This window comes from Nicotiana tabacum, chromosome 7 (genome assembly GCF_000715075.1).
Source record: "Nicotiana tabacum cultivar K326 chromosome 7, ASM71507v2, whole genome shotgun sequence".
NCBI classification, from domain to species: Eukaryota; Viridiplantae; Streptophyta; class Magnoliopsida; order Solanales; family Solanaceae; genus Nicotiana; species Nicotiana tabacum.
The window spans coordinates 16210765-16227215 of NC_134086.1; the positions used below are offsets into that span (position 1 = coordinate 16210765).

At 38.5% G+C, this 16451-nt stretch overlaps 1 protein-coding gene across 1 annotated transcript; it reads right to left on the minus strand.

The window, feature by feature from the left end:
• Positions 1 to 1441: 1441 nt before the first annotated feature.
• Positions 1442 to 1828, minus strand: LOC142161997 (uncharacterized). The gene has a single exon (XM_075218292.1). It carries the CDS (start codon positions 1826 to 1828, stop codon positions 1442 to 1444), a length of 387 nt encoding a protein of 128 aa, XP_075074393.1.
• Positions 1829 to 16451: the final 14623 nt, after the last annotated feature.

The following is a 16451-nucleotide window of genomic DNA, read 5'->3' on the forward strand; positions in this document are numbered from 1 at the left end:
ACTTTGAGTTGAAGAACTCTGTTCCATTATCAAATCTTAACACTTTTACCATTGCTCCAAACTGGTTTCTTACCATTGATAGTTAGTTTTTAATTGAAATGATTGTTTCAGATTTGAGTTGCAGTAGATGAATCCAAGTAAACCTACTAAAGTCATCCACAATAGTAAGAAAGTAATACTTCTTGTCATAGGTAGGTATTTTATAAAGGCCCCATAGGTCCATGTGGACAAGATCAAAAGGAGATACTGCCCTAAAAATACATGTAGGAAACAACAATCTAGTTTGTTTAGCTAAGAAACACACATGACAATTATTCAGAAGATCACTATTTACACAATGCTTCCTAACCAATCCATACACTTCATAGCTGAAGCTGAGGGGTGACCAAGCCTTTGGTGCCATAATCTGCAATCCTCCTTCATTGTAATTGTTGTTGCTACATTACAACCTCTATTGTTGTTATTACTGCTACCTTTGACAATGTACAAACCACCCGTCTCCTTACCAATCCACTTCACTCTACCACTGTAAAGCTCCTGGAAGAGGACAAAAGTCAGGAAAAAATTCACTGAGCACCGTAGTTCTCTTGTGAGTTTGGATACTAACATGAGGTTAAATTTGAAATTTGGTACATATAGGACATCGTTTATAACCTCAATACCAAATAAAAATGCATGGCCTGTATGAGAAATAGGAATCTTATCTCCAGTAGGAAAATGTATTGTGCCTTTAGATTATTTCCTAGTGTTATTATTTGTTAACAAATCCTTAGATGCAGCTATGTGATGTGTGGCACCTGAGTCCATAATCCACTCACTTGTAATACTTTTAGACATGAAGAAATCTGTAATACCAGCCATATTGGTTTGATTGTCAGATGGCTTCTTGTTGTACAATGCTAAGATCTACCTGTATTGTTCCTCTGTGAAGAATTGTCCCTTTCCAGCAAAAATATCCTGCAAGTCACAGCTAGAAGAACATTGATTATGCATTACCTGCATTACTTCCACTACCTGCAATGCTAGAAACATTGTTGACAACATTAAAGTGTGGAGTTCCTCGACCAAATTTTATACTTGCACCACCATTTCCACGACCAAACTGCCCAGTACTAGGCTGATTGAATCTTTCCTTTCCCTTAAAGTCTTCAAGATATCCAGTGAGCTAATTATAGCAATTTTCCTTGTTGTGGCTTTTGTAGCCACAATATTCACACTGTAGAAAAAGCTTCTTTTCCTTGTAGTCTTGACCACGGCCAACTTGCATAGCCACTACTTCATTCTTATCACTCATTACACCCATACCAGGAGATTGTCTAGATTTATCTTCAATTACCATTACATAAGCTTGATTGATGGAAGGCAAATTCGACTTCATAAGGATCTATCTTCTAGCTTGATCATAAGAATCGTTTAATCTACTAAGGAATTGCAACAATCTTTACTTTTCTAGATGATCAAAATAATCCCTTGAATTGGCCTTAGGTACCATAGCATTATACTCAATCCACAAATCCTTCAATTTTGTGAAGTAACATGAAACATAATCTACACCTATTGAGAGAGTGGCAATGGCCCGATGCAGCTGAAATATTCTCCCGCGATTTACTTTATTAAATCTCTCTCTCAAGTCTTCCCACACGAGGTGAGCATTTGAAGCATATGCAATTCCACATAGGAGTTCTGTGGACACTGTGTTCATAAGCCATGAAAGGATAATGGCATTACAAGTATCCCATTGCTCTTGTAACTCTACAGTGCATGATTCCATCGTACAAGTGCCATTCACAAACCCTAGCTTTCTCTTCCCAAGCAGGGCAATTTTCATCGTCCTACTTCATATCCCGTAATTCTTAGATTTTGTGAGTTTCACAGGGATCAAATCTGTAACAGCCGAACCCGCTAGTGATATTGTCCGCTTTGAGCCTAGGCCTTCACGGATTTAAAAAGTGTCACTAGGGTATACGACTTGTTAACTTATATACCCAATATCCCTCTTGTGTTTTGCCGATGTAGGATTCTGTCTAAAGTTTGAGGTGTTACATACACCCACTCTTATGGACTTAGCGTCCTCGCTGAGGTTTGCCCTACCACGTGGGATTTTCCTAGACTCAACACTAAGGTTTGCCCCCACCTAATCGGGATTTGCCTAAACTAGGATGAACTCTGACCCACTATCGGCATGTCTAACACAAGAGTGGCTCTGATACCATCTATAACAGCCCATTTTCTGAACAATCCGTGACCGGCACCCGATTACTAAACATGACCAAGTGAACCATCTGCGCTTATCAAATCTATTATAACTTCAAGCTTATATGCAATAAGGCAATACTTTAACCAAATAGTTTTAAATAATTTAAATGTCTAAAATAAACCAACTCTAAAACTTTACTCTTAGTAACCACTGAAATACTACTAAGTTATAATAAAAATATATATGAATCTTAACCCAACGATTGTGTCTATGAAGCCTCTACTGATAAACTGACGCACTGCTCAGGACATGAGATTTCTTGGCCAGTTCTCTAAGTAAACAAAGAAATAGGTAAATAATGTCGACTCAAAGGATTACTCCGCGAACAAAAGCGGAGCTCACCAATAGCACTAGAAGTTTGAGAAGTCCTAACATGTAGCCTGCTCGCCTACAAAACTGATTCCTACATTGTACCGCAGACCAACATAGGTTCCCAAAAGAGAACGTCAGTACCATCTATTGTACTCAATGAGTCTCTACGACATGAGACGAACTTTAATAATATATATATTATGAGCAAAGATTCTAAATGCATGTAAAACATAAAGCTTATAAGAACAATTCTAAAATAATTCCATAATAGTAGTTTATGAATATTCTAAAAGAAATTCTTTTTTTTTCTTTTTTATAAAAAAAATACTTCACTTTATACTTTGGGAGTTCCAATAATCCTGACTTAATTTTGTCTCAGATACCGTGTGACGACATGGGTTCGATCCTAACCTGATCGAATAGGCCCAATCCACGAGGTATCAATCGCTTCATGGTTCTCAGCGCTCATGTACCATACCTTAGCTTGGCTTGGCAAATTCTCAGCAACGAGACCCTCAGCTCGTGTGCTCCCTACTTTGGCACAAGTAGTTTCAGGAAGTCAACGCCTTGATCAGTACCCTTGGCCTGGACGATGACCCCTTCTCAGAATATAGGATACTCCAAAAAAAAATTCTAAACTTCTTCTTGTAACTTTTCAAGTATAAATCTTTTCTGAAATATCCTATACATACTCATACTAGTATCCTTAAATGTAAAGCATGACATAAGAATGAAATAAATATTCAAAAGTATATCTAAAGATTCTTGCTCCTTCATAAATTTTCAACATGAAAATGGCATATAAGAATAACACAAAAATTTGAATATTTATGAATATATATCATAATAAATCATCTAAACTTTAGCTAGAACAATTCTATGTTGATAGGTACTCTCTCGCTCCAATTAAGTACATATAATCTCTTTTAAGCAATTCATCAAACACCTTGTATGCGTGCTTTTGTGAGTTAAACCACTTTAGTAAAGGGTTATATCAACTCACCTCAAAACTCCTTGAGCCAATACATAGGCCCAGTTCAATTTATACCCGTCAAACAATTGATTCTACAACAACCAGTGCATTTGAATTAATTTTAAAGTTTCATGCCTAAACATGGAACTTACTGTTGATACAGAGGAAGAAGGGAATTAACTATTCAATTCTTACCTATTACTATTGTAGGATGATTGACAATAAGGAATCTTATATACTTGAGTTCAAGAATAAGTGAGTTGTAAAGGACTCTAGAATTTTCCATGCGTGAGTAACTTTGTGGCTGCCTCCGTTTCACAAAGGGCTTTAAGTTTTTGCCTGCGTGAGAAAACAGAATGCTTTCTGTTTTGTTCAAGGCATTAAGCCCTTTGTTTTCCTGTCAATACTCACTTTATGGGTTAGTCACGTGCACTTTTTTCTTTGTTTTATTTGTTTGCTTTTTTTTATCTAGTATTTAATTATACCCACTTCTAATAATTAATAATCCTAAAATTATTAATATTCCCCTATTTATATATCCAATTCTTTATAAATAGAAAAGTAACTAAAAATCAATCACAAGGGTTTAACTCCGTAATAGAAGTATAATTTAAGATTAAAAAAATAAATTATATATTTAGTGTGTCTTGAAACTTTTATAGATTTGAGGACTATTACAATCTTCCCTCCTTAAAAACATTCATCCTCGAATGTTGCTATGGCCTTATTCTTAAGCTAACAATCATTCCTTAGGTCCTTGAACTTCTTAAATTTCTTAGCACTACTCACTTTTCCAAGGGACTCAAAATTTTGGCTAACTCCATAAATTTTTAAAAATTTCAGCAGAGTCTCCCATGTAAATTGGACTATCCAAAAAAAATATCCCTATCACCAATACCACAGCTACACCAAAAAAACTAAATATACCATAACAGGTCATTCATAGGCACCATACACAACTCATAGACTAATTACTCACACTCTGGTAAGGAGGTACCACAATAACCAACCAAAATCTAAAGTACACCACTTCTGCAAAAAGTAACTAACTTTAATGAATTAAATATACGTTGGCATGACGCTAAATTATTAAATAACTAAATATACTCTGACAGAAACTAAATTACTTCAACAACTAACTATAATCTAGCAAGGACATAAACACATGCTAACTTGTATTTAATAAATAAAATATAAATGTCAAACCAAACCTAGGTTCACATATCTTTTTTCTCAAATAAATATGGATATTTCTTCCTAATATATTCCTCGACCTCCCACGTAGCCTCTTTTAAATCATGATTACTATACAAACTTTTACCGATGTTATATCTTTTGTTCTCAACTTTCTTACTTGCCTATCAAGAATTTCTATAGGTACCTGAGGGTTTTCAATGTCTTGGCTTTATGCTTCTTATATTTTGATGATCTAACAAACTTGCCGCGAAGAACCAGATAGAAAACCTGGATATACATTTCATGAGAACTGGTCGAAGTCTAAAAATCAGCAAATGGATGAACGACCATAGGGAGGAACACAACAGGGACCTGTTGACCTGGTCCCTTAGGGTTCTCCGATACAAGCACAAGTCAGTGACTGTATGCAATTAATATAAAGAGAAACACAACAGGGACCTGCTCCCTTAGGGTTCTCTGACAGAAGTACAAGTCAAGTACACAGCTGGAACGTAGCAGAAGAAAGTGACCATCTAGCAACTATCACAGAAGAGGAACACAACTAGGACCTCGTCCGTTGGTGTGTCCTGACAGAAGTACAAAGTTCACTATCCAGCTGGAATGCAACTGCCCAGAAGTGGCTGTGCAGACAGTACAACAGTTACTTCTCATTGGGAAAAAGCGTGCACCAAGAGTTGACATCACTATCCATTGTGCTATCTTTTATGATAAAACAACCTGGTGCAAGGCACGCCATTTTTTGTGCCTTTAGTGATATTCTCTCAAGAAACAAAAAGTATTCATTTGGTATTGAAGTCACTGGTGTGTCAAGAACAAGAAGACAACTCCACTAAGGATCAGTTTCTAAATGAGTTTATGTACATCCGTAGTTGAGTTGTAATCTTGTTATTTGTTCGTCATTATAATTCCTAGTTTTCTTTCCTAGAAGCGTTGTCTTAGGAACAAACCAAAATTCATAAACTTCTGAGTTTATGTTGTGACTAGGGATAGTCATAAGTTTAAAACTTTTGTAACTAGGATAGTTATAGAGTGGCTTGTGGTAGTTGCATCACAAGTTAGTTTGAAGTCTTTGCGATAGGGTTTTTGCAAAGTGACTTGTAATAGGGGGATTGCAAGTTAGTATAGTTAAAAGCCTACAAGAGTAGGTCGTGATTTTTTTATCTCCTTGTGTGGGATTTTTCCACGGAGAAAATCTCTTGTCTTCTTTACGTTCAGTCTTTACTGCATTCTAAGCATCATCTCATAGAGAACCAGGTACTTTATAGTTTGGTGGACTCATATAAACTAAAAATTGGTATCAGAGAAAGTTTCTCCTATCAGGATAATACCTAGAAAGGATCCTTAATGGCTTCTCCACCAAACTTTGAAGAAGGACAATCAACCTATCGACCTCCCAGATTCAATGGTCAATACTATGGATGGTGGAAGACCCGTATGCATGATTTTATGATGGCAGAAGTTTCAGAGCTGTGGCACATCATTTGTGATGGTCCACATGTTCCCATGAAGAAGATTGAAGAAACAGGACCATTGGCATCCAAAGGGAGGAGAGTACAGCGTCATTGACAGAAAAGTTGTAGAAAAGAACTATCGTGCCAAAAAAATCTTGATGTGTGGCATAGGACCTGATGAGTACAACAGAGTATCAGCTTGTGATACTACCAAAGAAATATGGGAAGCTTTACAAACCGCACACAAAGGAACTACTCATGTCAAACAATCCAAGATCGACATGCTCACCACTGAATATGAGCTCTTCAAGATGAAAAATGATGAGTCCATACAAGATATGCACACCAGATTCACCTCCATCATAAATGAGCTTCACTCACTTAGAGATGTCATTACCAGAAACAAGCTTGTAAGGAAAATCCTTAGTGTTCTACCTGGGTCTTGGGAAAGTAAGGTAAATGTCATCACTGAAGCTAAAGATCTACAGACTCTGACCACGGATGAGTTGATTGGTAATCTGAATACATACGATATGAAAGGAAAGAAAGACAGTGAAAGAAGAGAACCCAAGAAATAAAAGAACCTGGTGCTTAAGGCTGAAAGCAGTGATTCAAGTGATGAAGATAGTGACATGGCCTATCTTACTAAGAGATTTCAAAAGATGGCTCAAAGAAATGGTGGTATACCAAAGTGGGGCAGTTCAAGTAAAACAAGGAACAACAATCCCTGTCACATATGTAGAAAGTCAGGGCATTTCATCAAAGACTGCACACTCGCGAAACAGGAGCAATACAAGCAAAATCCTGACAAAGTAGGAAAAAGGAACCTGGTTTCAGATAAAAGATTCAATCGAAAAGGTGTTGCAGACAATATCGTTAAGCAGGCTCTTGCTGCTTGGGGAGACTCCTCAAGTGAATCCGAACAGGAATTAGATGCAGAAAACAGTTCCATGATGGAAGTGGAAACTAAAGCAACGAAGTACGATTCACTGTTCGCACTGATGGCTCAGTCAGATGATGATGATGAAGAAGATGAGGTAAACTTCAGGGATGTTCAGAGAAATCTGAAATCCTATTCTTCTAAGAAGCTAAGGTCTTTCTCTAATGTCTTAATTGATGCCTATTATAGCCTTATAAACGATAAGGAGATCTTGACCATAGAACTAGGAGAGGCAGAGCAATCTAGAGATGATCTAGTGGTCTATGTAGTGGACTTAAATGAGACCATAGCTAATCTTAAAAAAGAAAAGGAAGCCTTGAATGAAAGAATAACTAGTGTTGAAAATGAGAGAGACGATCTGATGGTAGTAGTTGTTGATCTAAAAGAAACAATAGAAGGTCTTAACAATAAGAAACACACCTTAGAAGAAAAAGTTGCATCTACTGAAGAAGAAAGGGATGACCTGTTAGTAATATGCATTGATCTAGAGAAAACCATTGAGGGACTCAATAGAGAACATAGGAATGTAAGTCTTGGTAAAGGAAAGGAAGTAGCGAGTGAGATGCACATCATGATTGAAAAGGAGTTAACTGTTGTGAAAACCAGTCTCTATAGTGAACTCGAGAGGAATCAGCAACTTCAAGCTGAATTGGATAAAGTAAGAAATGATCTTGAGAAATCTCTAAAGTGGACCTGGTCCTCAAATGCTGTCACTGCCATATATCTCAACAACAGTGGGAACAAGCAGGGCTTCAGGTTCCAAAGGGAGAAAACTCCCTACAACCCGCACAGCAAGTATGTCACTGTACCTGATAACTGGCTATGTACCCACTATGGGAACAATGGGCATTTTAAAGAAAATTTCCAGGACAGAGTTCAGTCTGCTCAAAAAAACAAAGTGTTTACTGATGGAGTTACTACTAACAAAGGACCAGATACCACTCGCAAAAAGCGGATGTTGCCTACATTGACTAGGAAATACTTCATTCATCCTTTTTATAATAACAAGGGACCCAAACTACTTTGGGTTCCTAAATCTAACCCTTGATTTGCATGAGCAGGGAACAATAAGAGGAAGCTGACTGCGATGGACTATGGACAGTGGATGCTTAAAGCACGCAACTAAAAACATCATGAATCTCTTCTCACTGAAAGCCCTGCAGGAAGGGAATGTATCTTTAACAAGGAAGTAAAGGGTACATTCTCAATGAATGAAAAAGTAGAAAGGTTCTTTTGGCACTTAAGTGGGAACGTGCACTATATGCATGGCCTAAAAAGTGCAGTCACCTATCTGATAACTCGCCAAGTGGTCTTAGTGGACAAAGGAAACAAGAAAATCCACTCCAACTAATTATGAATCTCCACAAGCTGGTGGTATGAGATGAGTGAAGTCGCAACCATGGCACGAAGGATTGGTATATGCAAACTTCTTACCTCCGAATAAATTAACTCAGCAGGACCTGGTTCGTGGTCTGCCAAACTCAAGTGTCATCTGGACATGAGTTCACAAAATGAAGGAGGAGGGGGAAAAAGGGATCGCGCACAATTTCTCACCACTCAAGGACTCCACAGCAAAATGGTATTGCTGAAAGAAAGAACGGAACTGGAAAATGTTGCATGGACAATGCTTATCAACTATGGAATTACCAAGAAATTCTGGGCAAAAGCAGTAAACATTGATTTCTACATGGAGAACAGGTGTCGGATCAGGTCCCTCCTAAATCAAAACCCACCATGAGCTGCCAAATGGAGGAAAATGCCATGTTCTCGACAACAGGAAGGATCAGCTTGGGAAGCTCAATACAAAAAGACGAGCGAAGGAATCTTTCTGGGTAGAATCCACAAAACAAGGCCACAAAGTCTCCAACAAAGGGCATACTAAATGGTAGAAGGTGCTCATGGGGTATTTAACAAGACACTTTCCCTTGCCAAGAAAGAAACGGTGATGATCAATATGATGAACCAACCTTGTCTCTGGGAAATATCTGAGGCTTCAAATAGGGAGGATGATAAAATGAGTAAGATGAAGGAGACTAGCGAAAGACAACGCAACATCATCCTCTACGTCTCATAAAGAACCTAGTATGTCACCTACTACCACTGAAGCTGAAGGAAGAATGAAGATGCAGCTCATTGCACAGCACAAGCAGCAGAACACAAAGTGTGGGGAAATCAAATTAACCTCCACATCATCAAACTTCTATCTCAAATTGGAAAACCAAAGGCTCCTATCTACGTGACAAGTCAATCACTCTCTTTTATTCTAGAGTTAGATAAGCATGTAATTTTTTTTTCTCCTTCTATATCTCTACTCCAGAATAGAATCGAAAGTGTAAGTCTGTAGGAATCCTACTTGAAGGCTACCCACAAAAAGTTTGAAATACCTTAGAGGAACTCAGGACCTGGTCCTGTGTTACCCCGTAGGTGACAGTACTTTTAATCCTGTTGGATATGATGATGTTCACTATGCAGGTTTTTCTATGGAAAAGGAAAGCACATTTGGAACGGTTCACTTGTCATGATTCATGTCTCATCCTTTGGGAGACAATGAAGCAAAACTCAATGGCCTCATCAACAACTGAAGAAGAATTTCAAAAACAAGAGGGTCAAGCACATTGAAGGGTGAGATCATCTTCTGATGGTCAATATGAAGAAGGGATTGATCTATGTAAAGTATTGCAGAACAGAAGACCAAATTCCAGATATCTAAATCAAAGCCTCGAGTAGAGAATATTCTAGATCAATCAAGGTGAAGATGGGGTCACAAAAGTCTAATGAAGAACCTGATCCTCCATCAGTGTGCTATGTAAGACAACACTAGGTAAAGGTAGCTAAAGTGTTTTCTGACCAAGCCTAACTCACATCAATATCGTTGTAGGTAAACACGCATGACGATCATAGAAGCTAAAGGTACAGTTATGAACTGCGAGAGAGGAGCTGCTAAAACCTTCTTTAAAAAATTGTTCTGGCATCAGGTTCCTATACCTCAGGTTAGTAGTAATGTGCTTAACTCTGCATGCCCTCTCAAAACAAATTTTTTTTTAACAAAATTAACTCAACTACCACATCATCCGACTTTTCAACGTCTGCGTGTCATGTCTTGTCTTTCAAATCCCTTCATCTCCTCTGTACAGTAACACTTCCCCACAAATCTACTGCCGTTTTTAGAACTATTCAGAACCTGTTTCACTCTCCACTCATCATTAGCCCTTCTTCCAATAAAACTTTCTTTCTATCTCATGGCAAGTCATGAACCTTCATCTCCTTTGTATATCTAGGATCTTCTCCTCATCTCTCTCTTTCTCTCTCTACTAGTCTACCAAGTACTCATCTAATGGAGATCGAACAATCGTCTCATTCTCCCACCATTAACACCGTTCCCATTTTGTTATTTTCCTTGAAATCATCCCAGAGTGTCACTATTTCACTCCTTCTACCACCTTACCCACTCCTGGTTCCTCCTCCACTCCTACAGTTTTTCCATTTCTGATAAACCCTATTTACCATCATTTTGAGAACCCTATATCTAATCCTATGATCTCATTAAAGAACACATATGAGGTTTTACTTCTCAAGTGTTAGAAGCCCCTGAGGATGATCCTGACCAGTATCTGAACTCCTCCATGTTGGACTTAGTGACTCTCAAGGAGTTACCAGAAAAGGAAGTAGCTTATAACATCATGGCTATAGCTGCTGAGAGTCTGATGAATGAAGGAGCATATCTCTCATCTGAATACCAGGGGGAAGAAATTATATTCGTAGGAGATGTAAGAACCACAGCACTCCTCGAGTCCTTGGCTTACGAGATATTCTCAGAAAAGCCTTCTGATGAACCTGATTATCTTCCATGCAAACTCACTCCTGCACCTCCTATTCACTCCAAGCTCTTAGAGTCTTCCTCCAAATCACCCACTATTAGGGCACTGCAGCAAGAGAGTTCTGAATCCTCATTGCAGAAGAGTAAGAGGAGTGTCAAGACAAGTAAAAGAGGAAAATAAATCCAATGGATTTCATCAAGAGTGTGTTGGTAAACTGGATAGACAAAGATGCTTCTAGGGAACCTGGTTCCTTAGTACAACAATCTATGACAGTTCAAAGGTCTATGGAAAAGGCCTCCAATGAAACTGTTGAGGAACAGAAAGTGTCATCCATGAAGTACAAAAGCAAGTCTAAATGGAGTCAAACTGAGCTAGCTGTGTCTGAGGACAATACTGTGGGGATAGCAAGCTGGAAAGGAAATTCTGTCGAAGGGTCTAGCAAACGAAAAAGAGAAACTGTTAAAGAACCTGGTTCAATAAGGTCCATGACCTGTGATGGTGGTCTTTGGCAGCAGAGATTAAGAACTCAAAAAGTGTTGTGGGGTCGTACATTTGACCCAGCAATTCGGAAATGACAGGCATGAGACAATTTCTGGAAATTGTGGAATTTCAACAATGGGAACACTTATTTGAAGGGAGAATGCCTCTGGTGTATGAAGACGCAGTACAAACTTTTTACGCATCTCTTTTCACTATTGAGATGGATCACATCTGTGCGCTCGTAAATGGAATAGACATTATGCTCGACGCTTCAACATCGGGAAAGGTTCTTAGAATTCTGTGTGAAGGTATGTCCTCAGTCAAGGGTGTCTGTGGGGAGAACTTTAGGAGAGCTATCATGAAAGAGCAAGCTATTCAATAGGGGGAACAGGTGCACAAGAAGGTATTGTTTCCTGAGTATCAGCTTCTATTTGAACTGGTCAATAAAGTGCTCTTACCTCGTTCTGAGAGGTGATCTATTGCTACAAAATCAGATATGGTTCTAATGGAAGCGCTTGATGAGTTTGTCCCAATCAATTTGCTAGCAATCATGATAGACCATATGCAAAAGGTGGCAAACTTTAAGTGTGGAAATCATGGGTTACCTTATGGCTTTCTCCTCACTCAAGTGTTCAGATTCTACAATGTCCCCTTGGGGAATCCCAGAGTAGGCACACGCAAGCAGACCTTCTCTAAGACCACTCTAGAAGAATATGAATGTGTAGAAAGAATTGGTTAAAGTATCTTGACCATTTCTCAACTGATCAACGCTCAAAATGCAGCTTTTGAGGAAATTAGAAGGCTGAGGGCTCGAAATGCCATATTGGAAACTCAGATCAGTCAAGCAGCTAAAGGACCTGATTCTGTCAATGAGGAAGTTGCACGACTGACAAAGGAAAATGACAGACTTCGGGCTCAATTACTTGAAGAACAATTGTCTGCAAATGCTAGACTGGACCTGGTTCTCAAAACCATTGTTGTCTCTTCCTCCAAGCCTTCTTCCTTTAGTGTCCCCTAGGATCCTCTTAGTGTCCAGCTATTTTTGCTCCAAAATCTTATGGTTGTTGTTTTACTTTTGTTTGCTTTTTGTGTGATGGCATGTTGAACTTAACCATTACTGCTCCTGACTTGCTCAGTCCAATGTAAACATTAATAAAACAGCTCCCTTTTTTTGCCTGTACATTACTGATTTCCTCTGGCTTCTCTTTTCTGTCATGTTGTGTGCACATATGTGGCATGAGCTAGCTATGTTAGACTTCTTTATGCTTATTACTTGTTCTTTTTAATGATGCCAAAAGGGGGGAAAGTGTGTGGGTGAGGGGTAATTTATGCTTTATGTATAAGTGAGGGAAAATCACAAAGGAGGGAGATCTGAGATTAAGGGGGAACTTCGTATAACTCTGGCATCTCATCTGGTTATTTCTACTGTAAACAAATAATGTCCATGCCTAAGTTTGTCATCATCAAAAAGGGGGAAATTGATGGGTTTTCAATGTCTTGGCTTTATGCTTCTTATGTTTATAGAGATCTAACAAATTTATCACGAAGAACCAGATAGAGAACCTGGATATACATTTCATGAGAACTGGTCGAAGTCTGAAAATCAGCAAATGGATGAACGACCACAAGGAGGAACACAACAGGGACCTGGTGACCTGGTCCCTTAGGGTTCTCCGACACAAGCACAAGTCAGTGACTGTACGCAATCAATATAAAGAGAAACACAACAGGGACCTGCTCCCTTAGGGTTTTCTGACAAAAGTACAAGTCAAGTACACAGCTGGAACATAGCAGAAGAAAGTGACCATCTAGCAACTATCATAGAAGAGGAACACAACTAGGACCTGGTCCGTTGGTGTGTCCTGACAAAAGTACAAAGTCCACTATCCAGCTGGAACACAACTGCCCAGAAGTGGTTATGCAGACAGTACAACAGTCACTTCTCATTGGGAAGACGCGTGCACCAAGAGTTGACATCACTATCCATTGTGCTATCTTTTGTGATAAAACAACCTGGTGCAAGGCACACCATTTTTTGTGCATTCAGTGATATTCTCTCACGAAACAAAAAGTATTCATCCAGTATTGAAGTCACTTGTGTGTCAAGAATAAAAAGACAACTCCACTAAGGATCAGTTTCTAAATGAGTTTATGTACATCCGTAGTTGAGTTGTAATCTTGTTATTTGTTCGTCATTGTAATTCCTAGTTTGCTTTCTTAGAAGCGTTGTCTTAGGAACAAACCAAAATTCTTAAACTTCTAAGTTTATGATGTGACTAGGGATAGTCATAAGTTTAAAGCCTTTGTAACTAGGATAGTTATAGAGTGGCTTGTGGTGGTTGCATCACAAGTTAGTTTGAAGTCTTTGCAATAGGGTTTTTGCAAAGTGACTTGTAATAGAGAGATTGCAAGTTAGTAGAGTTAAAAGCCTACAAGAGTAGGTTGTGGTTTTTTTATCCCCTTGTGTGGGATTTTTCCACGTAGAAAATATCTTGCCTTCTTTACGTTCAGCCTTTACTACATTCTAAGCATCATCTCATAGAGGACTAGGTACTCTATATTTTGGTAGACTCATATAAACTAACAATACCTCTTCATAAGTCAAGCCTTCTTTAGTTTCTATGGTATCAACAGGTATTATATACGACTCATCATGAATGTACTTTCTAAGCATAGACACATGAAATACAGAATGAACAGAGGACAACTCAACGGGTAGCTCTAGCTCATAAGCCACGTTTCCTTTCTTTTCTAGAATTTCATAAGGTCCGATAAATCTAGGACTAAGTTTTCCTTTCTTACCAAATCTCATAACTCCTTTCATTGGTGAAACTTTCAAAAACACCTTATCACCAACCATGAACTCTAAGTCAGGATGACTCTTGTCAGAATAAGACTTTTGATGACTCTGAGCTGCTTTCAGTCTTTCTCTGATTAGCTGAACTTTCTCTAAGGCCTCACAAACAAACTTTGGACCAATCAACAGCACCTCTACTGGTTCAAACCAACCTACTGGAGACCTAAATCTTTTCCCATACAATGCTTTATAATGAGTCATACCAATGCTGACCTGATAGCTGTTATTGTAAGCAAATTCTATAAGTGGCAAGTGATCATCCCAATTACCTCCAAAATCTATAACACATGCTCGCAGCATATCTTCGATTGTATGAATGGTCTTTTATGCCTGACCATCATTCTATGGATGGAAAGTGGTGCTCAAATTGATCTTGGTACCTTATCTTTTTTGAAATGCCTACAAAAAATACGCTGTGAATTGAGGGCCTCAGTCAGATATGATTGAAATTAGAGTACCATGCAATCGGACTATTTTTTTATGTACAACTATGCATACTGCTCTGCGGAATCTGTCGTCTTTACTGGTAGGAAATGCGCAAATTTTGTTAGTTGGTCTACAATAACCCAAATTAAATCATGCTTACTGTATGTACGAGGTAGACCTACTATGAAATCCATATTAATCATCTCCCATTTCTATTGTACTATCTCTATATCTTTAGCTAGGCAACCAGGCCTTTGATGCTCGAGCTGGTAATTCAAATATTTAGCCACATGATCTGCTACTTGCTTCTTCATGACCTTTCACTAATACAACTTTTTCAAGTCCATATACATTTTGGTAGAACCTGGGTGGAAAGAGTACCTCGAGCTGTAAGCTTCTTCCATTATGTCCTTTCTCAGACCATCTACATCAGGAACACATAACCGATCATTCAACTTCAAAACTCTGTCACCTCCTAGAGTGAAAGTAGTGATTTTTTTGTTTCGGACTCCTTCTTTGAACTTCACTAAGTATGGATCTTCGTCTTGCTTATCCTTAACATGCACAACAAGGGAGGATTGCGCTAAGGCATAAGCAATTATACCTCCTACTTCGGTCTCATCCAATCTAATTCCATCATTTGTCAGATTTTGAATTTCTCAACCCAAAGATCGCCTTTGTATTGCAAGATGGGCCAAGACACCCATTGTCTTCCTACTAAGTGCATATGCAACCACATTTGCTTTGCCCGGGTAATAAAGGATATTGATGTCATAATCCTTCAATAGCTCCAGCCACCCCATAAAGGTAGTGTCGCCATATCTTTAACGCAAACAATACTGCTGCAAGCTCCAAGTCATGTGTGGGGTGGTTCTTTTCATGATTCTTTAACTTCCTGGAAGCATAAGTAATAACTTTTCCATTTTGCATAAGAACGCAACCAAGACCCACTCTAGAGGCATCATAATACACTGTGAACCCACCCGAACATGTCAGCAAGGTTAACATAGGCGCAGTGGTCAACCTCTTCTTTAACTCTTGAAAACTCTGCTCACAAGTGTCTTACCACTAGAACTTAGCTATTTTCTAAGTCAACTTAGTTAATTGAGCTACAAGTGAGGAAAACCCCTCTACAAACCTTCTATAGTAGCCAGCTAACCCCAAGAAACTCTTGATTTCAGTTAGCATTGTTGGTCTAGGCCAGTTCTTGACTGCTTCTATCTTCTGAGGATCTACTTTTATGCCTTCACTAGATACCACGTGGCCTAAGAATGCCACTGACTGCAACCAGAACTCACATTTTAAAACTTTGCATAAAGTTCATTCTCCTTCAAGGTCTGCAAGGCTATTGTGAGGTGTTCTACATGATCTTCCTTGCTCTTAGAGTATACCAAAATATCATCTATAAACACGACAATAAAGGTATCAAGGAATGGCTTTAAAATTCTGTTCATAAGGTTCGTGAATGCAGCTGGAGCATTTGTCAACCCAAAGGACATTATTATAAATTCATAGTACCCCTAGCGAGTTCTAAAGGCTATTTTAGATATATCATCTTCTTTGATTCTCAACTGGTGATACCCCAACCTCAAGTCTATTTTTGAAAAGTACTTTTCACCCTGAAGTTGATCAAATAAATCATCAATTCTTGGTAGTGGGTACTTGTTCTTAATGGTAACTTTATTCAATTGCCGATAATTAATGCACATTCTGAGAGACCCATCTTTCTTTTTGACAAAT